Consider the following 24,353-nt stretch of genomic DNA (forward strand, 5'->3'; position numbering starts at 1 on the left):
CTCGATTACTATTTGTGCGACCGTGTGGAATGTCTCATGTGCTGTGAGGCCTTGCTGCCTGTGGTAGTGTTGGAACAATAAACCACACAGATAGAAATTTTTCATCATCAGGATCAAACCACCTGTTTACGTAAAATAGTCATTATTACAATCACTAATGCTATAGAAATAGTGATATATATTTAAAATAGTCCAGCATGACTAATATGTCAATTGGCATTTGGCTTGGGTCAGTAGTCAATTACCAAGATTCTTTCTACAAGAGCTAATTAGGTGAGCTGCAACATGTACGTGGTTCTTTAGCTAGATCCAAGGAAAGTGAATGCAAACTGGATTATTTTGGGTGTCACCCTGAGAAATCTCGGAAAGTATCAGAGGAACAGCATCACGAGCAAAACAAATGGATTTTGTTGTTGTTAAAACATTTATATAAATAAGTACGCTTCTCCAGCCTTGGTACATGATAATGAATTTCACAGACACTGAGTTCTTGAAAACTTTTTCTCTCTTGAACGCACAAAGGATAAAATCAGGTAAATGTGGTCGCATTACACTACCTTGAGTTAGATGTACAAAGAGATGGCCGCATCAGTAGCGATGTGCTATTTACGATGAAACCAGCATGTGTTCTAATGTAACGTGGCTATTGTGTGACACACAGATGTTAAATCTTCTTTCAGTATAAGTGGGTAAGAGATGTAGCGTCATGTTGCACAGAAAATTGTTCAGTGAACGTCACGTCGATCTTACATGGCAAGATAGGCATTTTCGCATCAGATCAAGTCACCAGCCATAATTGCCGACAGATACTGGATATACCTTCGCCTCTACTATGAACATGTTTTGAAAACAGCCAATCTAATCGTCGCTAAGTCTTACCTCCGGAAACCTGATTGAATGCGACGACATGAACTACCTAAGCAGAGATGGTAAAAAACCAATAAGAAGGATATGGGAGGCGCAACAGATCGGGGAAAAGTAGAGTTTCGATATAAAAATAGAGAAACTTCTACAGCGTAAATTGATGAGGGAGAATATAACTGTGAGACCAGGAGTAAACAAACTGTCATGAAACTGTAATCGGCCTATTCTTACTTCTAATATAATGACATGCAGCTGGTACTCCCACAACAAAGCAGCGAAGAGAAAATGAACAGACAGCCTTGAGGAGGACAATGTTGGAACAATGACTCCTCTATGTTTTGTAGAGCAACTAGCCTTTAGGGGATCATATAATTTGTCCCGAATTACTTGTGTATCTATGTTACAGTTTACCCATATTATCCAAAGGAGCAAGTACAGCTCATATTGTGCAGTGTACACTATTTTAACGAATACAGAAGTAATGATTTCTGTCCTAGAAACGATTTTGACGTTTAATATAAACATTTTATCGATTAAATCAATCGAAAACTGTTATCTGTACCTATTTGTCATGCCTGTCGCACTTTGTTACTCATTGGGGTGAAATTATTTTTCAAACTCTTGTGTCATAGAAAAGAGCAATTACTGTAATGGTAGGCAAACTTAAGTCACTGTGTTACTTTATGTACATGAATTCAATTATTTTGAGGATACAAGTAACTTTAATAAATACAGTTATATTCTATTTCGAGGTACAAGAAATAGTCATACCTGGAGTAGTAGAAGGTGGTTGTCCTCCACTAGGTCCTCCTGGTGCTCCTGGGTACCCTGGTGTCCCAGGTTGTCCAGGGAGTCCAGGAGCTCCAGGAGTACCTGGAGCCCCAGGTGCTCCAGGCCCTCCTGGATATCCAGGTGGAGGCCTGCCTCCAGGTCCTGTTGGTCCCTCAGGTCCTGTTGGATATCCTGGGTAACCTGGTACTCCTGGTGCACCTGGCTGTCCTGGTGTTCCTGGCTGTCCTGGAGCTCCTGGACCACTTGGTCCTCCTGGGAAACCACCAGTTGGTGGTCTTCCACCTGGTCCTGTGGGTATTCCAGGTTGGCCTGGATATCCTGGTCCCCCTGGCTGTCCTGGTGTTCCTGGCTGACCTGGTATGCCAGGTCGTCCTGGTTGGCCTGGTAATCCTGGTCCTCCTGGCCCAGATGGTCCTCCAGGGTACCCTCCTGTGGGTGGTCTACCACCAGGCCCTGATGGCCCTCCTGGATATCCTGGTCGTCCAGGTACTCCTGGCTGTCCTGGAGCACCTGGTAATCCTGGACCTCCTGGGTAGCCTGGTGATGGTGGTCTACCTCCAGGGTAACCTGGTGCACCTGGTAGGCCTGGTGCTCCTGGCTGTCCTGGTGCTCCAGGACCAGTTGGTCCTCCTGGATATCCTCCTGTTGGTGGTCTTCCTCCTGGTCCTGTTGGTATTCCTGGTTGACCTGGGTATCCTGGTCCGCCTGGGTATCCCGGTGTTCCTGGCTGACCTGGTGTGCCAGGTTGTCCAGGTTGGCCTGGTAATCCTGGACCTCCTGGCAGTACAGGACCTGTTGGTCCTCCTGGTGCTCCTGGGTAACCTCCAGTAGGTGGTCTTCCACCTGGGCCTGTTGGAACTCCTGGCTGTCCTGGGTATCCAGGCTGTCCTGGTATTCCTGGTGCTCCTGGCTTTCCAGGTGCGCCTGGACCAGTTGGTCCTCCTGGGTACCCTCCTGTTGGTGGTCTTCCTCCTGGTCCTGTTGGTATTCCTGGTTGGCCTGGGTACCCTGGTCCGCCTGGGTATCCTGGTGTTCCGGGCTGACCTGGTGTGCCAGGTCGCCCTGGTTGGCCAGGTAATCCTGGACCTCCAGGACCTGTTGGTCCTCCTGGTGCCCCTGGGTAGCCTCCAGTAGGAGGTCTTCCACCTGGACCTGTTGGAACTCCTGGCTGTCCTGGGTATCCAGGCTGTCCTGGTATTCCTGGTGCTCCTGGCTGTCCTGGCACTCCTGGACCACTTGGTGCTCCTGGGTATCCTCCTGTTGGTGGTCTTCCTCCTGGTCCTGTTGGTATTCCTGGTTGACCTGGGTATCCTGGTCCACCTGGGTATCCTGGTGTTCCTGGCTGACCTGGTGTGCCAGGTCTCCCTGGTTGGCCTGGTAATCCTGGACCTCCAGGACCTGTTGGTCCTCCTGGTGCCCCTGGGTAGCCTCCAGTAGGAGGTCTTCCACCTGGGCCTGTTGGAACTCCAGGCTGTCCGGGGTATCCAGGCTGTCCTGGTATTCCTGGTGCTCCTGGCTGTCCTGGTGCTCCTGGACCACTTGGTGCTCCTGGATATCCTCCTGTTGGTGGTCTTCCTCCTGGTCCTGTTGGTATTCCTGGTTGACCTGGGTATCCTGGTCCGCCTGGGTATCCTGGTGTTCCTGGCTGACCTGGAGTGCCAGGTCGCCCTGGTTGGCCTCCAGGACCTGTTGGTACTCCTGGTGCCCCTGGGTAGCCTCCAGTAGGAGGTCTTCCACCTGGGCCTGTTGGAACTCCTGGCTGTCCTGGGTATCCAGGCTGTCCTGGTATTCCTGGTGCTCCTGGCTGTCCTGGTGCTCCTGGACCACTTGGTGCTCCTGGGTATCCTCCTGTTGGTGGTCTTCCTCCTGGTCCTGTTGGTATTCCTGGTTGACCTGGGTATCCTGGTCCGCCTGGGTATCCTGGTGTTCCTGGCTGACCTGGTGTGCCAGGTCGTCCAGGTTGGCCCGGTAATCCTGGACCTCCAGGACCTGTTGGTCCTCCTGGTGCCCCTGGGTAGCCTCCAGTAGGAGGTCTTCCACCTGGGCCTGTTGGAACTCCTGGCTGTCCTGGGTATCCCGGCTGTCCTGGTATTCCTGGTGCTCCTGGCTGTCCTGGTGCTCCTGGACCACTTGGTGCTCCTGGATATCCTCCTGTTGGTGGTCTTCCTCCTGGTCCTGTTGGTATTCCTGGTTGACCTGGGTATCCTGGTCCGCCTGGGTATCCTGGTGTTCCTGGCTGACCTGGTGTGCCAGGTCGTCCAGGTTGGCCCGGTAATCCTGGACCTCCAGGACCTGTTGGTCCTCCTGGTGCCCCTGGGTAGCCTCCAGTAGGAGGTCTTCCCCCTGGGCCTGTTGGAACTCCTGGCTGTCCTGGGTATCCCGGCTGTCCTGGTATTCCTGGTGCTCCTGGCTGTCCTGGTGCTCCTGGACCACTTGGTGCTCCTGGGTATCCTCCTGTTGGTGGTCTTCCTCCTGGTCCTGTTGGTATTCCTGGTTGGCCTGGATATCCTGGTCCTCCTGGGTAGCCTGGTGTTCCTGGTTGTCCTGGCACACCAGGTCGTCCTGGTTGACCCGGTAATCCAGGTCCTCCTGGCCCAGTTGGTCCTCCAGGGTAGCCTCCAGTAGGTGGTCGGCCACCAGGTACTGATGGTCCTCCTGGATATCCTGGTTGTCCTGGTACTCCTGGTTGTCCTGGTGTGCCTGGTAATCCTGGACCTCCTGGATATCCTGGTGATGGTGGTCTACCTCCAGGGTAACCCGGTGCACCTGGTTGCCCTGGTAATCCTGGCGCTCCTGGCTGTCCTGGTGCTCCTGGCTGTCCTGGTGCTCCTGGACCAGTTGGTCCTCCTGGGTACCCTCCTGTTGGTGGTCTTCCTCCTGGTCCTGTTGGTATTCCTGGTTGGCCTGGGTACCCTGGTCCTCCAGGGTATCCTGGTGTTCCTGGCTGACCTGGTGTGCCAGGTCGTCCTGGTTGCCCTGGTAATCCTGGTCCTCCTGGTAATCCTGGTCCAGTTGGTCCTCCTGGATAACCTCCAGTAGGTGGTCTTCCACCTGGTGCTGATGGTACTCCTGGGTAACCTCCAGTGGGTGGTCTTCCTCCTGGCCCTGATGGTACTCCTGGCTGTCCTGGGTATCCAGGCTGCCCTGGTAGTCCTGGTGCTCCTGGTTGTCCTGGTGCTCCTGGACCAGTTGGTCCTCCTGGGTACCCTCCAGTTGGTGGTCTTCCACCTGGTCCTGTTGATATTCCTGGTTGGCCTGGATATCCTGGCCCTCCTGGGTAGCCTGGTGTGCCTGGTTGACCTGGTGTTCCTGGCTTGCCTGGTAGTCCAGGAGCACCTGGTGCTCCCGGTTGTCCTGGTTGTGGTTGGCCAGTTCCTGGTCCTGTCGGTACTCCTGGGGCTCCTGGATAGCCTGGAGCGAAGAATAATTTCATTAGGGCGTACTGTGATATATGCATTAATTTTTTACGTTTTTTCTTGGCATAGTTTGTTTATAAATTATTATAGGTACTAGAATGTTTTAATATTTTTATGTTACCGATGAATGACAGGGATGTTATGGTGTTATGTGTTTATTTCCTATCGTTGTGTTAACACAAGCTGTGTAACCAACAACACTAAAGTTTGACCTAAGTTATTTGTTTGGCTACAATAAAACTACGAAAACATGACCAGAAACCTACAGATACTCTCCTCTCGTATTATATGAGTAGGTAAACACATAATCAAATTTTGCTCGGTAACTGAGGTAGAAGCCCTTAGAAAACTCTCTTTGCATTGTAGTCGATGATCTTTTCACAATTATTAGAAATATGATGATACCAATAAAGACGTAACGACGCAGAAACCAGAGCTAATAGATCAGTTAACTCCTGGAAAACTGTTTATGAAGAATTCCCTTTGTAACTCATTTATCTTGTTTGTTGCTGTTTACAGATGTACATTAACTTGGATAACAATAAAAGAACAAAAAAAACATTATTTTAAGACTGATAAAGACTTAATAACAGCGAGTGGAAAATATGTTGCGTGTACTGTTAGTAGATACGTTGTGTACAAAGAAATTACTACAAATCTTTGTTAATACTACTATAATATCAAATGACATTGACTTTATATACGTCTGAGCCTTCGTTAAGTTTCAGTTTTAGTTAGATGTCTCATATCTCAGGCGAAAGATTATTAGATACATATTATACTTTAATTAAAATTATATATACAGCGCTTCTGATATGTGTTTCTTTAATAGGGAAGAGGACAATCAAAACTGCAATCAAAACACTCAGCTAATTTAGCATAAATTCTTTATTGTAATTCTGTCAAGTTTAGTTTTATTATGCTGGCTACTGGTTTCGAACTACTAGGTTCATTTCTAATCCAGGCACAGGTTTGGAAAACGAACTTGGTATTCGAAACCAGCCTCCAGCTTGATAAAATGCAACTATGACGGAATTACAACAAATAATTTATGGTATCCAAGTTGCTGGTCCCGTACCGACGTCATCTTGGAATTCTTTTGATTTAGTATAGTCTGGCGACACATGCGAACGCTCGCACCACGGAGTGAAAGGTGGTAATTGATGACTGGCTTTGTCCCCAGAACTTGGGGCACATTTATATGCTTCGCCATATTCTAGGGGGCAAAAAAGAGAGTTCTCCTCCACACATAAATCTGTAGTTGGTAATTCCGCAAATTACGTTGCATGGCTTTTCCATGCAGTAGCTCGTACACTTGAAAGGTATATACCATACGCAGGGTAAATTAATATAGTATCGATTGTGTAGTAGCGTCGCTGCTCAACAGCGTCGCTGATTCCAGGTGCTATCGGCAATGTGTTAGAGTAACTCTAGGTGGAGTGAAGTGTGGAGAACTCTCAGTTGTAAAGACGTGTTGTATCTGATGTGTGCTGGATACACACATCTGGGGCCAAGGAAACTGGTATAGGCACGCGTATCTAAATACAGAGATATGTAAACAGGCAGAATACGGTGCTGCGCTTGGCAACGCCTATATAAGACAAGTGTTGGCACAGTTGTTAGGTCGGTTACTGCTGCTACAATGGCAGGTTATCAAGATTTAAGTGAGTTTGAATGAAGCGTTACAGTTGGCGCACGAGCGATGGGGCACACCATCTCTGAGGTAGCGATGACATAGGGATTTTCCATTTCAAGAATATATCTGGTAAATCATCAAATCCCCGATATCGTTGATGCCGGAAAAAGATCCTGCAAGAACAGGACAAACGATGACTGAAGAGAGTCGTTCAACGTGATATAAGTGCAACACTTCCGCAGATTGCTGCAGATTTCAATGCTGGGCCATTAACAAGTGTCAGCATGCGAACCATTCAACGAAACATCAGCGATATGGGCTTTCGGAGGCGAAGGCCTGCTCGTGTACTCTTGATGACTGCACGACGCAAAACTTTACACCTCCCCTGGGCCAGACACCACCCACACTGGACTGCGGATGACTGGAAACATGTTGCCTGGTCGGACGAGCCTCGTTTCAATCTGTAGCGACCGGATGGACGTGTACAGGTATGGAGACAATGTCATGGATCAATGGACGTTGCATGTCAGCAGGGGACTGTTCAAAGTTGTGGAGACTCTGTAATGGTGTGGTATGTGTCCCGCTGGAGGGATAAGAGACCACTGATACGTTTAGATACGACACTGACGGGTTATACGTACGTAAGCATCCTGTCTGATCACCTGCATCCATTCATGTCCATTGTGCTATCTGACGGACTTGGTATATTCCAACAGGACAGTGCAACACTCCACCCGTCCAGAATCGCTACAGAGTGGCTCCAGGAACACTCGTCTGGGTTCAAACACTTTCGCTGGGCACCAAACTCCCCAGACATGAACATTAATGAGTATGTCTGGGATACCTTGCGACGTGCTGTTCAGAAGAGATCTCCACTCCCTCGTACTCTCACGGATTTACGGACAACCCTGCGGGGTTCATGGCGTCAGGTCCCTCCAGCACTACTTCAAACATTAGACGAGTCCATGGCACTTCTGCGGACTCCTAGGGGGCGGGGGGGGGGGGGTTGTCTTACACGATATTAGGCAGGTGTACCAGTTTCTTTAGCTCTTCGGTGTGTACTTACTCGCTACGGCCAGTAATGATTTATTTATCTGCATGATCCTATGATGTTTGATAACTGTAAAAGGAATCTAAGCAGAAGCTCGAAATAATTAATGTAAAGATAATTGTTTTGTTAGTAATGCAATGCACGTATTCTTAAGTGATGACTGAGACAATGTATAGCACTTATGTCCAATGATTTTGTAAAGCTAATTGTTAATGTATAATCGGTTTATTGAGTGTGTTGATTGTGAGCATTATTAATTTTCAAAGAGTCAAAATACTAGTTTTACAGTTAGTGTTATATTGCTAGTTATCCCAAGTCAGTAGCAGTTCCCAGATCCATGTAATTTTTATCTATTTTTCTCAAGAAGTTATTGTCTCAGTATTATTCGGTCTAATTAAAATGTATGCTAAGCAACAGCCTTGCGGAATAGCTCTTTGGTAACTTTACAATTTATAGCACTAACAGAGAAGAGTACGAAGAAAGTTCCCGTTGCGCAGATAAAGGTAAGAAATTTTATTATTTCGGGGATAGCAGTCATTAAGCAAAGGGGCCATCATTTTCAAACTGAACAAGTTTTATTTTATTACCAGGGCCAATTTCAGATCAATAATGTCACATCAGATTCAGTTTTTTTGTTACGTAAATTCATGCAGTTCTGGCTTGGTTTAAAGTTATTCACATTTTACATTCTCGCAGTTAAACTAAATTTACATTCTTGCAGTCAGAAAAGTTCAGGTCAGTGCAAAGCGCATGAGACGAGTTATAATACGCGTTCATGCGCCATTCCCATACTAACGGAAATGTTTCAGACTATTGCCAGTTACGTAATTTTAGTCATATTTCAAACGTACAATTTTCATACTGTATTATTTTTATGTTAATAATATTAGCAATCTCTCTTGCGTGCTACGTCTGGTGGCATCAGACGCACACTTTATCCACAGATAACGATCGCTATCTTTTTCGTCATGTAAAAATAGGTGCTGCAACTGTTAATTGTTCTAGTACCACCGAAAGCCAAAGAAAATCATTTTTTATGCTTGTTTTTGTAGCGGTTCCTCGACTGCGTACTTATTTTTAAAAATTCTACGTCTAGCAGTCGCTACAAGTGGGGAGTTTACAGACTATGGCTTCATTGGCTCTGAAAGTGATGTGCGAGAGCAGACAATAGCCTCATAATGGCATTCATCTACGAATTGAAGTGCCACAATTGGTGTTCCATCTTGATTCAAATTTACTCGCTGCAATTACTGAATCCAGACTATTTTTCTTTATTTGGACAATCACATACTCAAAGCTTTGCTCTCACTGTAGAAGTCCCAGTGCAGATGGCCTGCCTCGGTCTTCCTGTAACCTCTCATGATTTGCCATATGTATATCTTGGGTGGCTCTGTTGAACGGCTGTAACACCGCAGATGAGGAAGCAGAACTTAATGTTCCTATCCGACGGATGGATCACCACGTTAATGACACGTACTCCCATCCCATGCGGCGCTATGAAGAGGTTTGTAATTTAATCCAAGTCATTAGCGAGAGGCCCTTTGACGAAGAACTTAATGTCTGCATCTTATCTCCCGTTACCTCTTAAATCCTGGCGCTGCAAATGTCTTACATCAACAGGGTTCGAACCAGCAACTTCGGAGACTACCGCCACCACGTCAGTGTACATTAGTGACCTTGGATGCTGAGACATGATTCAATACGATTTGTTTCTGCCTAGTTGATAAGAATATTATTTATATAATGCAAATATCAAAGAAAAATAAAAAAAGTAATACAATAAGTGTGGTGAAAATAAGTTGCAATATGTAGAGCGAAGTGAAATACTATATTTGGATGTGTAATACAGCCTAAGTAGCTTGTTGGTTGATAATAGCCTATTTCTACCTACTTCAGGTGAGAGCGTCTCTGTAGATCTTCGAGCTTTTTTCATATGAAATAGTTTGTGCTTATGTATGTTTATTGTGTTTGTGAGTATTGGTATAGTACTGGAAGTGTTGTAAGTCAGGACACCATATATGATCTTCAGCAGTTGTTTGTTTGTCTTATTGTTGGTGTTGTGGTATATTCTGTACGATACCTTAGATGCATACATCTGGTATTATATGGATTAAACACTGATTGAGCATTTGATACATGGAATACAGGAATTTTAACTTTACATGACGAATACACTTATGGTTGTAAATTTGTTAGTAGAAATAGAATGTAGTTTATTGATACTTGAATGTGTTATTCCTTAAATAACTTAATACATTACATGTTTAATTTTATACATAATTTAAACAGAAAATTCTTTTGATATATAAAATTCATTGATTGTAGCTGTAAACAGAGACGAGAATATAAATATGCTGTTTATAGTTAGGAGGAGGAGCCTGGCAGCAAAAGTTCTTCGAGCCTTCTACTAGCAAGCGACGTTGCGTTATTACTAGGGACAGACTATGTGGTGTCGATGTTTGTTTTATGATTGTTACTGCTTGTGTTGTTTGTTACTGTGTTATGGTAAGCAGTGTCATGTGCTTTTGGTTTGGATCCTTCACGTACTGATCCCTTCTGCGTCATGCTCACTTAGTGTATTGGTCCCTAACTCGGTTTCAGAATCTGTGGCCGTGCTTTCGTCCTCTTGTGTGGTTTGAAATGTCGTTTGTGCTTGTCTGCACCTCCTTCCTTATGAGTTTTGGCGATTGCATTCTTCAGGCAGTGTGTTCGATACAATACCGGCTTCGGTATTTATTGTGTTCCAATAATCGGGAATACGTATTATTCTGAAGATGTCACTGTCGATCTGTATAGGTCTCCTAGCGTGTTGCATAGCAGTGTGATATGTTCTGAAGTCTCAGTTTCTCCGAAAATGCATATTTCATCGTTAGTTAGTCCCATGCGGTTTACGTGTACCGGGTACGAGCCGTGGCCCATCAAGAAATGGTCATTAGGACAGTGAGGTGAAATGTGGCGTTAATGGGCTCTAGAACAGCACGACATCGCCTGCAGCGCCACTCCCAGGCTCGTGACCATATTGGTCGGATCCTAGACGATAGGAAAACCGTACCGTGGTCATGCGAATCCCGATTTCAGTTGGTAATAGCTAATGGTAGGGTTCGTGTGTGGCTCAGATCCCACAAAGCCATGGATAAAAGTTGTCAACAAGGCACTGTGCAAGCTGATGGTGGCCGCGCGTAGTGGCCGAGCGGTTAGAGACGCCGTGTCACGGATTGCGCGGCCCTCCCTCGGGCATGGGTGTGTGTCTGGTCCTTGGCATAAGTTAGTTTAAGTAGTGTGTAAGCCTAGGGACCGATGACCTCAGCAGTTTTGTCCCTTAGGAACTCACACACATTTGAACCTTTTGAACAAGCCGATGGTGGGTCCATAACGCTGTGGGTAGTATTTATATGGAATGGATTGGCTGCTTTGGCCCAACTGAAGTGATCATTGAATGGAAACAGTTATGTTAGGCCAACTGGAGCCCATTTTCAGCAATTCATGCACTACATGTTCCCAAACAATGATTACCTTTTAATGGATCACAATGCGCAATCTCACTGAGCCACAATTGTCCGCAGTTAGTTTGAAGATCATACTGGACAGTTTGAGCGAATGATTTGGCCACCCAGATCGCCTGAAATGAATCACATCTGAAAATTATGGAACATAATGGAGAGGACATTCGTGCACAAAATCCTACACCGCCGACAGTTGCATACTTATGGTCGGTTATAGAGCCAGCATGGCCTAATATTTCTGCAGGGGAATTCCAACGGTTACTTGTCGGGTCCATGCCACGACGAGTTAGTGGTTCAAATGGTTCAAATGGCTCTGAGCACTATGGGACTTAACTGCTAAGGTAATCAGTCCCCTATAACTTAGAACTACGTAAACATAACTAATCTAATGACATCACTCACATCCATGCCCGAGGCAGGATTAGAACCTGTGACCGTAGCAGTCTTGCGGTTCCGGACTGAAGCGCCTAGAACCGCTCGGCCACCGCGGCCGGCTGACCAGTTAGTGCACTACGATAGGATAAATGAGGTTCGACACGATATTAGGGGGTATCCCATGGCCTTTGTCACTTCACTGTACAGGAATAATGCTCAACATGGCTGTAAATAAATAGAACACGTTATTTCACATAGTTGTTCTTGTTTGTGATTTACTGTAACGGCAAAAAATACTAATTGTTCTGAAATTTTTCGATCATTTGGCTTTCCACATGAGAGGAAGCTGCTCGATTTGCTAATAATTAATTAGACTCTGATCTGTACGTAAGTTTCCATTCTGTTACGCAAATTACATGAACTGTTTTCAATCTTTAACTGATAAGTGACAGCGAAAAAATCGTATAATATTACAACACACCCAATGAAAATGCGTTGTTAAAAAGGCGAGACACTGCTAGGTGAATAAATAAAATTTAAATTAATATGCAGCTTCAAAATAGAGTTTCCACTGTAAACTACTGCAACTTATGTACAACTGCTGTGAAAATCGAACCTTCGACCACAGCTTCAAAGGGCAACAATACTATCTGCAAAGCCCAGGACACCAATAAAAAAATATAAAAAATTGAAAGCTCCAGTAGACTTTTAAATTGGCTGCCCTAAGAAAATTACCATAACGTAAACTGCTGTGCAGCTACATGTTTCCATTCTTATCTAGTAACATAAATTTTGATTTATACAACGAATCAAATATAATTACTTAACCATTGGCCTACTGAATAAGTCTACACAATGAAACTACAAGATGGAAAATAGCATGAATAAACACAAGAAAAATTTATTACAAATAAAAGATACTGCAACTGTTCTTGGCTACACTCCATCTAAACTTGACATTAACAAGGGTCAAGCAACCCCTCAAGAGCTATGACGCTATTAAATGCTACAAATATTTCAGAGTTATATGAAAATTACTCACCTGGCGCTCCTGGAATGCCTGGGCCACCTGGGTAGCCTCCTGGTGCAGTTGGTCCTCCTCCTGATGGTGGCCTTCCTCCTGGCAGTCCTGGTACCCCAGGTGCTCCTGGGTAACCTGGTGCTCCTGGTGCACCTGGGCCACTTGGGTATCCTCCTGGTGCTGTGGGTCCACCACCTGTAGGTGGTCTTCCTCCTGGATATCCTGGTCCTCCTGGTGTCCCTGGTAATCCAGGTGCTCCAGGTGTTCCTGGCTTACCTGGTTGACCTGGGTAGCCTCCTGGTGCAGTTGGCCCTCCTCCTGATGGTGGCCTTCCTCCTGGCAGTCCTGGTACACCAGGTTCTCCTGGTACCCCTGGGTAGCCTGGTGTTCCTGGTGCACCTGGTCCACCTGGGTATCCTCCTGGTGCTGTGGGTCCACCACCTATAGGTGGTCTTCCTCCTGGATATCCTGGTCCTCCTGGTGTCCCTGGTAATCCAGGTGCTCCAGGTGTTCCTGGTGTTCCTGGTCTACCTGGCTGACCTGGGTAGCCTCCTGGTGCAGTTGGCCCTCCTCCTGATGGTGGCCTTCCTCCTGGCAGTCCTGGTACCCCAGGTGCTCCTGGGTAGCCTGGTGCTCCTGGTGCACCTGGGCCACTTGGGTATCCTCCTGGTGCTGTGGGTCCACCACCTGTAGGTGGTCTTCCTCCTGGATATCCTGGTCCTCCTGGTGTCCCTGGTAATCCAGGTGCTCCAGGTGTTCCTGGTGTTCCTGGTCTACCTGGCTGACCTGGGTAGCCTCCTGGTGCAGTTGGCCCTCCTCCTGATGGTGGCCTTCCTCCTGGCAGTCCTGGTACCCCAGGTGCTCCTGGGTAGCCTGGTGCTCCTGGTGCACCTGGGCCACTTGGGTATCCTCCTGGTGCTGTGGGTCCTCCACCTGTAGGTGGTCTTCCTCCTGGATATCCTGGTCCTCCTGGTGTCCCTGGTAATCCAGGTGCTCCAGGTGTTCCTGGTGTTCCTGGCCTACCTGGTTGACCTGGGTAGCCTCCTGGTGCAGTTGGTCCTCCTCCTGATGGTGGCCTTCCTCCTGGCAATCCTGGTACCCCCGGTGCCCCTGGGTAGCCTGGTGCTCCTGGTGCACCTGGACCACCTGGGTATCCTCCTGGTGCTGTTGGTCCACCACCTGTAGGTGGTCTTCCTCCTGGATATCCTGGTCCTCCTGGTGTCCCTGGTAATCCAGGTGCTCCAGGTGTTCCTGGTGTTCCTGGTCTACCTGGCTGACCTGGGTAGCCTCCTGGTGTAGTTGGCCCTTCTCCTGATGGTGGCCTTCCTCCTGGCAATCCTGGTACCCCAGGTGCCCCTGGGTAGCCTGGTGCTCCTGGTGCACCTGGACCACCTGGGTATCCTCCTGGTGCTGTTGGTCCACCACCTGTAGGTGGTCTTCCTCCTGGATATCCTGGTCCTCCTGGTGTCCCTGGTAATCCAGGTGCTCCAGGTGTTCCTGGCCTACCTGGTTGACCTGGGTAGCCTCCTGGTGCAGTTGGTCCTCCTCCTGATGGTGGCCTTCCTCCTGGCAATCCTGGTACTCCAGGTGCCCCTGGGTAGCCTGGTACTCCTGGTGCACCTGGACCACCTGGGTATCCTCCTGGTGCTGTTGGTCCACCACCTGTAGGTGGTCTTCCTCCTGGATATCCTGGTCCTCCTGGTGTCCCTGGTAATCCAGGTGCTCCAGGTGTCCCTGGTGTTCCTGGTCTACCTGGCTGACCTGGGTAGCCTCCTGGTGCAGTTGGCCCTCCTCCTGATGGTGGCCTTCCTCCTGGCAATCCTGGTGCTCCTGGGTAGCCTGGTGCACCTGGTGCACCTGGTCCTCCTGGGTATCCTCCTGGTACTCCTCCCACTGGTGGTCTTCCTCCTGGATATCCTGATCCTCCCGGTATTCCTGGGTATCCGGGTGTCCCTGGTGTTCCAGGCTTACCTGGCACACCTATTGATGAAAGGTAAACATAAGTTTCAAACACATTGTGATGTTGTAACTGGTTATAATTGTACACTATGTAGTTTTATTTATTTTCAATCAGAACAATTTTTTTGTTTTTATTTTTTGTGGTGTGTGCATTTAATTTACTCCTTGATGAAAAGTTGTATAGCAAAGATGAAACAAGTTTTGTTACAAATATTGAAGTCTTCTCTGTAATGTCATGTCTGTACTAGTTCCATTTGCAGTACTCAGCATAAAAATACATAGTATGTAAAACATATAAGTAAACTGTCTTATCGAAACAAGAAAAAAATAGTGTAATTAACTGGTTCCAGAAACGCATTATTATCATGAAATGCACAGTCAGTCAGAGGAAGGACTGAATGACGTCTTATATTTGGTGTGAACACAATCATAATATGGGCGCTCTGGCAGTGGAGCGAACAGGGTGATTTAATGTCTTGGTGTATCACAGGCTCTGTATACAAATTAGTCTGAATGTTAAGAAGTCTGTGATCAGCTGAGTGACCTGTGCTGTGTTGTGTTGCAGTTCTGAATGAGTAGAACACATCGGACTTCTGATTCCTGCAATTTGTCTACTCTAAAAGGTATTATTTGGTCTTATTATTTCTATATATTACATATGAGTTAAATTAGCTATCTATGAGTATATCACATAGGAGAATATTTGCTTTTTTATATGTATTATTGATAGTCAAGGAAAAATGAATGGGAAAGAAATTATGATGGCCTTTCGTTTTGAAAATGAAATTTAAGTTTTGTTAACCGTTCCTCGCTAATTCAGTTTCTTATTATAGTAAACAACATTAAACGGTCAATTCTGCGATATTCCCTCCCAAAACATGCAGATGGAGGCCTCTGTCACTGCTGTTTTGATACACCTACGTCAGTAGAAGGGCGAAATTCTTAGTTTTCTCGTACTGTCTTTGGTTAAGAGCAGGAATTACTCACTTTACCCTGTTTGAAGTTACAGTAGCTGTTCGTACAATGAAATTTTTTTGAAACTTATGGTGTGCGCTTCATAATGTATACCAAAATGAAAACATGTATTGCGGAGGCATCAAAACAAACCAACTGCATTTGACAAGCCTCTCATTTACATTGGACGGATTGGCTTCTGCACGATTTTTGGTGCATTGAAGTTATAAGGGTGGGATAATTTTTGTTGCGTCCATATACATTCTAAAGAATTTAAAATAAAAAGAAATGTAACGACACAACACATACATTCAGGAAGCAGTACAAGAAACGAAGGAGAGGCATGGCGAGGAAATTATAGTTCATGTGGAAGAAATGAAACCTTTAAAGTCTGCCGATGACACTGTAATTCTGTCAGAGGCAGCAGTGGAAATCAAATAAAGTAAAATAAGGATATGAAATGTATTCAGATTAAATCAGGCGAATGTGAGGGAACAAAGTAGCTGATGTTGAACGAAGTAGAGATAATATAAAGTGGAAACTGACAATAGAAAGAAAAGCATTTCTGAAAAATAGATCTTTTAGTGTTAGGAGATCTTTACTGGTGCTGTTTGTCTGGAGTGCAACCATCAGCGAAAGTGAAACGTAGACGATAAGCTATTCATAAAAGAACAGAATAGAAGCTTTTGAAATGTGGTGCTGCACAAGAATGCTGAAGCTTAGATGGGTAGATTGAGTGTATAATGAGAAGGATCTGAATCGAATTAAGGAAATACAGAAATTAATGGTAAAAGTTAGTTATAGTAGAGCACAGTTCATAGGACACATCCTGAGGCATCAGGGAATCATTAGTTTGGTAATGAAGGATAGTGTGCGGGGTAAAAATTATAGAAGGAGATCAAGGGACGAATACAGCAAACAGGTTCAGATGGATGTAGGTTGCAAGACATGAAGAAGTGTACACAGGATATCGCAGCGCGGAGAACTGCATCAACCCTTTATTTATTACTTTATTGCTTATTTAGTCTGACCATATTATGCGCTTGAGGACTATAACAACAACAGTATCAAACAACTACGTCCAGAAAACCTTAGAATTAAAAATGCTGAATCATTTCCCTGTGTCACAAGCCTTATATTGCGTTACGTAATTCTACTCCTATTTCTCAGCTTACCTGGTGTTCCTGGTGCGCCTGGGCCTCCTGGAGCTCCTGGGTAGCCTGGGTATCCGCCTGGATATCCTCCTGGATATCCTCCAGGTCCTGATGGAGGCCTCTGTCCCGGTTGTCCTGGTACCCCTGTTTCAGTAGGAGGGAGAAAATCCTTAGTTTTCTGGTATTGTTTTTGGTTAAGAGCAGGATTTTCTCATTTTACCCTTAGTAATTTGTTGAAGGATAATCAGAATGCCGGCCGTTGGTGGCCGAGCGGTTCTAGGCGCTTCAGTCTGGAACCGCGCGCAGGTTCGAATCCTGCCTCGGGCATGGATGTGTGTGATGTCCTTAGGTTAGTTAGGTTTAAGTAGTTCTAAGTTCTAGGGGACTGATGATCTCAGATGTTAAGTCCCATAGTGCTCAGAGCCATTTGAACCAAATTTTTGATAATCAGAATACTCGTGGGTACAAAGAAAGCTTTTGACTGCGTAATGTGATATTAGGTGAAGTTCTAAGAGTGTAAAGTTCATAGACAAGCATTTACGATGTGTAGCAAAAACGCAATGAATGTCTAGTAAAAAATTGCTCTGAGCACTATAGGACTTAACATCTGAGGTCATCAGTCCCCTAGAACTTAGAACTACTTAAACCTAACTAACCTAAGGACCTCACACACGTCCACGCCCGAGGCAGTATTCTAACCTGCGACCGTAGCGGTCGCACGGTTCCAGACTGAAGCGCCTAGAACCGCTAGGCTACACATGCTGGCGAATGTCTAGTAAGATGTTGTTTCCCCGATAATGGTGTAATACAGTTATGCAACTTATCACTAGAGCTGATTAGCTGCGAAGAGTCTACTGAAGACACGAAAGATGAATTTGGAACAGAAGTTGTAGTATATGATAGTAATAATAAGGTGTGTTCCAGGAGGAATGGTCAATATTAAGAAGTGTGACACTGTGAAACAAATGTCTTCCACTGCAAGCTCTTTTCTCTTTATGTTTTTAGAGATGATATTATGAACCAAAACAAGAAAAAAAATCCAATAAGTATGGGCTCTATAGTGCGTACATTAAGAGCTATCGACAGTGAATCACATTCCTTCTATTGAACAAGTGCTCATAGCTTTTAAGATATGTATTTTGGAGCCCATGTTTACTGGTTAATTTTTCTTGTTATTGGTCCATACTTCCTCTTACAAAAATATGGAAAGCACAGAGCTTACAGTAGAAGAGATTTGTTTCGCAGTATTGAAGATGAAGAGGTGGTCTAAAACTATTAAGGTACCCGTTTTAAAACCCATGTTTACTAGAGGTCACTGCTTCCAGTGACCATTCCTGTCATATTCCTGAATATTGACGATTCGTTTTGGGAAGCTCGCGAAATGGAAGACTCGGCCGTTGGCGCTCGTGGATTTGAGGTGTCATGTCGTGGCTCTCTGGGGCAGAGTTCATCTGCTGAACTGGTTAGCATTTCCCAATACTGGAGCTAGTATTCTTTCGTGATGAGAGAGGTTGATTTGCCGGCACGAAAAGCCTACAAAAAGAAAATGCGTTCCCGTGCGCGGGTGTCGAATTCTGCTTGGGCTTTTCCCGGTTTTTCTGGACAAGTGTTGCGGATCAGTGAGCGAGTTCTCTTTGATAACAACAGTCCTCAGAGCAAAGCTAGGAGCCATTAGCTAGCTAGAGGTAGTGGTGGGTAGGAGTGACGGACATGACCAGCGTTAACTTTTGTGCGACTTTCTCCTTTACTGACACTCGAATGTATCGTTGTTTTGTTACATGGAGAGCACCGAGGAGAGTTGTTAGGGACCAGTTGGTGGCGGTGTACTGATCTGTTGGCGGGGACCATATTCCAGTCGAGTGCTCGGGTCTCGGAATCCTGCCTGAAGGTAACTGAATTTCTACAGTGCTTTCTTATTGCCCTATGAGTGATGGGAAGTTGAACTCTATCTCGTTGCTCAAAATGAGGTAGGCGACCCTTATTTAGACTGACTTTGCGTGTATAGCAGTATTATTATTTTCCCTTAGCGTTTGTTCGCTGACTGGATTCGCTGTCTCCATTTTGTTCGGACGTGAGCCATATGTGGATGAAGACTTACAACTTTCAGAGTGCAGTTCCACTGTGTTGGTTGTATTTGTTGTAGTTTCGTCCTCTGCGCACTACACATGTCCAAACCATCACAGACAGCTTTCTCGCAATTTCTTCGCACTCGGCGCGACCTCAAAACGTTTCGTGATAGTACAGTTCGAAACGTGATGTCAGCAATCTGTCTAAGTAACTTCGTCTCCACGACTCCCAGACGTCGTTATGCTACTTTTGCAATTGGTCAACAGTCTGCGCTGTAGAGAGCGATGGGGTGGATGGCAGTCTGGTAGATCTTTGACTTCAGATGACCCTTGATCCTTTTGTCTTTCACCACTTCCTACACTGCCTGCATCTTTGCATTGACCTCGTCTGTACTCTTGCCATCGCTTCAGGCTTTAGAACCGAGGTACTTTCATTTTATTAGTCGTAGTAGATCTTCACAGAAACCAGATGGCAGTTATAAGAGTCGAGGGACATGAAAGGGAAGCAGTGGTTGGGAAGGGAGTGAGACAGGGTTGTAGCCTCTCCCCGATGTTATTCAATCTGTATATTGAGCAAGCAGTAAAGGAAACAAAAGAAAAATTTGGAGTAGGTATTAAAATTCACGGAGAAGAAATAAAAACTTTGAGGTTCGCCGATGACATCGTAATTCTATGAGAGACAGCAAAGGACTTGGAAGAGCAGTTGAACGGAATGGACAGTGTCTTAAAAGGAGGATATAAGATGAACATCAACAAAAGCAAAACGAGGATAATGTAATGTATTCCAATTAAATCGTGTGATGCTGAGGGAATTAGATTAGGAAATGAGACACTTAAAGTAGTAAAGGAGTTTTGCTATTTAGGGAGTAAAATAACTGATGATGGTCGAAGTAGAGACGATATAAAATGTAGACTGGCAATGGCAAGCAAAGCATTTCTGAAGAAGAGAAATTTGTTAACATCGAGTATAGATTTAAGTATCAGGAAGTCGTTTTTAGAAGTATTTGTATGGAGTGTAGCCATGTATGGAAGTGAAACATGGACAATAACTAGTTTGGACAAGAAGAGAATAGAAGCTTTCGAAATGTGGTGCTACAGAAGAATGCTGAAGATTAGATGGGTAGATCACATAACTAATGAGGAGGTATTGAATAAAATTGGGGAGAAGAGGAGTTTGTGGCACAACTTGACAAAAAGAAGGGACCGGTTGGTAGGACATGTTTTGAGGCATCAAGGGATCACAAATTTAGCATTGGAGGGCAGCGTGGAGGGTAAAAATCGTAGAGGGAGGCCAAGAGATGAATACACTAAGCAGATTCAGAAGGATGTAGGTTGCAGTAGGTACTGGGAGCTGAAGAAGCTTGCACAGGATAGAGTAGCATGGAGAGCTGCATCAAACCAGTCTCAGGACTGAAGACCACAACAACAACAGTAGATCTTCTCCGCCAGCGTTGTTCGTCCCAACTTCTCATAAATCAGATGCCATGTACTCAGTTTTCTTTCTGATGAGCAGCAGGCCGTATCGCGAAAGTCGGTCGATCTACTTTTGTCTTTGGCACTTGTTTTCCTGAGCCAACATGACACTATAAGCACAGAGAAGTGTCCATGGTAGTGTCATGTGCAGATTTGCTGAGACAGTGTCCGTCACAAGAATGAACAGCAGTGCTGATAACGCCGAACCTTGGTGGACTTGTAATGTGATGCAAAATCATTGGTTTTTACATGTGTAGGAGTAAAGGGAATCAGCCGGGTCTGCCAATAGACGTTTCCAGTTTAATCCATGGAGTGTCGCGAAATTTTTTTGTGTGTTGCATATCACCAGTAGCACGTGGGCTTTTCCGCGGCTGCGAGTATGATTCCGCGCGATGCTACGGAAGTTCATAGGCACGGACGACAGGAACGTTTCATGTTGATGCTCTAGGAGGGAGAAATTTCTTTTATTGCCTTAACTTTCCACATCATGTGAAGGCAAAATCGCCCTCCTAGTCAAGTGGGATTGCTGCTCCGCGTGACAGCCGAGGCTCGTGCGCGTCATTTCTACAGGTGGTGGTCGTGGTGTACTGGAAGTGTGTTCTGTGTGTGTGTGTCCTGTACTGACCTGGAAGTCCTGGAGCTCCTGGTTGTCCTGGTGCCCCGGGGTATCCGCCAGGTCCTGTGGGAGGCTTCTGTCCCGGTCCTCCTGGGTATCCTGAAACGCCGAGGTCAGTCAGTCATTATAGCTTCAGAAAGCGAACTGTATTTTTATAGCATTAAAAACGTACATATTTCATAAAAAAGCACTACAAAAGGGCGAAACGGTTTTGAGCTCAGACATCTGTTGGAGATAAAACAACATGATAAGGAACTGTGAATACATTTCATCCGAATCTAACGCCACAATTAATGAAACGCACCAAAGGAGCATTTCTGTTTGTTAAACTCACACTATGAGTTTCTGGTGTTCGCCTATCATCTAGTTCTATATGACATCTACAGGGTGCTCAGAAAATGTGTGAAACGCTTATGGGAAAGTTGCAGGACAGGTTGCACTGAGATTTAAATGTTAAGAAAAAAAGTTCAATACGTTGCACCGTTTCCATGTTATTTAGCACTGAAGTTAGCCAATGCGGTCGCCGCGCTATCAAATTAAAGTTTCAGCTGACCAAACAAAGCACTCGCAGGTGAAAACAATCTGAACAGCTGGAAAATAAGGCTCTTTCTATGAAGTGAACTGAAATGCAGTCTTGAAGCCGCAAAAGAAGTATTGGGGATGAACGTCCGTCGACAGTATAGCCAAGGTCTGGTTAGAGACTTTGTCCATGACGGCAACGCTATTCGTATGTTAATGAAAGTTTGAAAAAGTTCTTGTGAGTCAGAGCGGTACCAACCAACATTGTTTCATGAGCTCAGAAGAAATTCAGCAATTTTACTCGAGTAAATGCAGTCTTGAAACCGCAAAAGAAGTATTAGGGATGAACGTCCGTCGACAGTATAGCCAAGGTCTGGTTAGAGACTTTGTCCATGACGGCAACGCTATTCGTATGTTAATGAAAGTTTGAAAAAGTTCTTGTGAGTCAGAGCGGTACCAACCAACATTGTTTCATGAGCTCAGAAGAAATTCAGCAATTTTACTCGAGTATAGCTAGGTCAGATTGTGATGACAGATAACGTTGCTTTAAGAACTTACGAAGATAATTACGTTAGAGCTGTAATTATATCAACTGAATTAAGTTTCGGCTGCTTGCCACAGTAATACACTCTACCGAGCGACCGTTATAATCCAAAGATGAATACTTTTCAGCCTTCCCACTTACAACCCTCCCTCTTCGCTCCACATAAAAAATTGAAATAATCTATACTGAAACCACCATTAAGTGTACGAGAGTTATAAAGACTGGATATGACTGGCGCGTACTGACACCACATTGTAAGCTGCATTGCGCCAATAAATTACTTATATTTGTCGAGTAGCTATATAAATTAATTAATAATTTTATTATTTCACTAACCCAGTTCAAGTCTATTAACCACGTCTATGTATGCATCAAATGGGAATTTTAATGTTACAGTTGTGTGTCTGTCTGGCGATGAAACCAAAGGAAACGTTGTACTTCCATTCTCTGACTATTCTTTCGATTTTACTTAGAAGCCTATATCTTGGTAAGAGCTTTTCCAAGATTATATTACTTTTAACTTTCAACATGATCATCTATATTTCATTTTTATCTGTCTTCACGAAATATAGAAAAATATTTACATTACGTCATAATTACTCTTGTTCTAAAGTTAAACTGCCTTCACTGGATTAACCTGTTATCCGTATGAGTACCCACAGAGATAAGTGAAATCGTGACTGTTCGACAGAAACTGAAGCCAGATACTACGTATGAAACTATTAAAATAGACATGTCTATATTGGCGTGAGACTAGGGAGGAAGCCGTCATGCTTTCTTAGATATGTGTGGACAAGTACTGAGTGTAAGGGTCAGATGTAAGGCAGGGAAAAGCATTAGTAGTTGGCAGTACATCGTGGGGTGTCACGAGGAAGCATGTACGATCAAAGCGATCTGCAGCGTCTGTCATTACCTGGTGCTCCTGGAAGCCCTGGAGCGCCGGGGTATCCTGGGTATCCTCCTGGACCTCCGCCTGGGTATCCTGTGGCAGGAACATCGTAATTAGAAAGGTGGTCTCACAGTATCACAAGATTAAATGATAACAAATGATAATGTCCTGCGTATCAAGCAGAAGGGTCAGAAATGTTTGACGCTGCCTCATAATTTCGCTCCTGGCCATATCTACATCTACATCTACATGCAGAGGGTTCATCGAACCACAATTATACTATCTCTCTATTATTCCACTCCCGAACAGCGAGCGGGAAAGACGAACACCTAAACCTTTCTGTTCGAGCTCTGATTCCTCTTATTTTATTTTGATGATCATTCCTACCTATGTAGGTTGGGCTCAATAAAATATTTTCGCATTCGGAAGAGAAAGTTGGTGACTGAAATTTCGTAAAAAGGTCTCACCGCGACGAAAAACTTCTATGCTGTAATGACTTCCATCCCAACTCACGTATCATATCTGCCACACTCTCTCCCCTATAACGTGATAATACAAAACGAGCTGCCCTTTTTTGCACCCTTTCGATGTCCTCCGTCAATCCCACCTGGTAAGGATCCCACACCGCGCAGCAATATTCTAACAGAGGACGAACAAGTGTAGTGTAAGCTGTCTCTTTAGTGGACTTGTTGCATCTTCTAAGTGTCCTGCCAATGAAACGCAACCTTTGGCTCGCCTTCCCGACAATATTATTTATGTGGTCCTTCCAACTGAAGTTGTTCGTAATTTTAACACCCAGGTACTTAGTTGAATTGACAGCCTTGAGAATTGTAGTATTTATCGAGTAATCGAATTCCAACGGATTTCTTTTGGAACTCATGTGGATCATCTCACACTTTTCGTTATTTAGCGTCAACTGCCACCTGACACACCATACAGCAATCTTTTCTAAATCGCTTTGCAACTGATACTGGTCTTCGGATGACCTTACTAGACGGTAAATTACAGCATCATCTGCGAACAGTTTAAGAGAACTGCTCAGATTGTCACCCAGGTCATTTATATAGATCAGGAACAGTAGAGGTCCCAGGACGCTTCCCTGGGGAACACCTGATATCACTTCAGTTTTACTCGATGATTTGCCGTCTATTACTACGAACTGCGACCTTCCTGACAGGAAATCACGAATCCAGTCGCACAACTGAGACGATACCCCATAGGCCCGCAGCTTGATTAGAAGTCGCTTATGAGGAACGGTGTCAAAAGCTTTCCGGAAATCTAGAAATACGGAGGGCACCGGAGGGCCATATCATAGAGTGACTATTTTTATTCCTTAGGGACGAGTCTCAGTCTAGCGTGGTTGTGCTGTTGACACCTCTCTACACTCTCCCCTCTGACGTAGAGACATGTTTTGCTATCGTGACGAGCTCCAGAAAATAAATCGTGAGGTCGCATACTGGCTACGATCATTGTTTGAAGCTGTGCGTCATAAACCACATACAAAGTTACTTATTTATTTAT

The 24,353-nt window shown here is 45.1% G+C and overlaps 1 protein-coding gene across 28 annotated transcripts in view; it reads right to left on the reverse strand.

Annotated features, from left to right (window-relative positions):
• LOC126283983 (collagen alpha-2(IV) chain-like) overlaps positions 1-24,353 on the reverse strand; it is a 164,515-nt gene that overhangs the window by 3,819 nt on the left and 136,343 nt on the right. For 7 of the 28 annotated variants that reach the window (XM_049982448.1, XM_049982456.1, XM_049982455.1 and 4 more), the window contains 5 exons: positions 22,857-22,925; positions 20,890-20,979; positions 16,747-16,869; positions 12,680-14,638; positions 1,636-5,067 (listed from right to left, as the gene is read on the reverse strand). In XM_049982448.1, the coding sequence (XP_049838405.1) occupies positions 1,636-5,067; positions 12,680-14,638; positions 16,747-16,869; positions 20,890-20,979; positions 22,857-22,925 (5,673 nt within the window). The remainder of the gene's footprint in view (positions 1-1,635; positions 5,068-12,679; positions 14,639-16,746; positions 16,870-20,889; positions 20,980-22,856; positions 22,926-24,353) is intronic. The other 21 variants (XM_049982465.1, XM_049982477.1, XM_049982475.1 and 18 more) reach the window with 21 other exon arrangements.

The sequence above is a fragment of the Schistocerca gregaria genome, chromosome 8 (assembly GCF_023897955.1).
Source record: "Schistocerca gregaria isolate iqSchGreg1 chromosome 8, iqSchGreg1.2, whole genome shotgun sequence".
Classification (NCBI taxonomy): domain Eukaryota; kingdom Metazoa; phylum Arthropoda; class Insecta; order Orthoptera; family Acrididae; genus Schistocerca; species Schistocerca gregaria.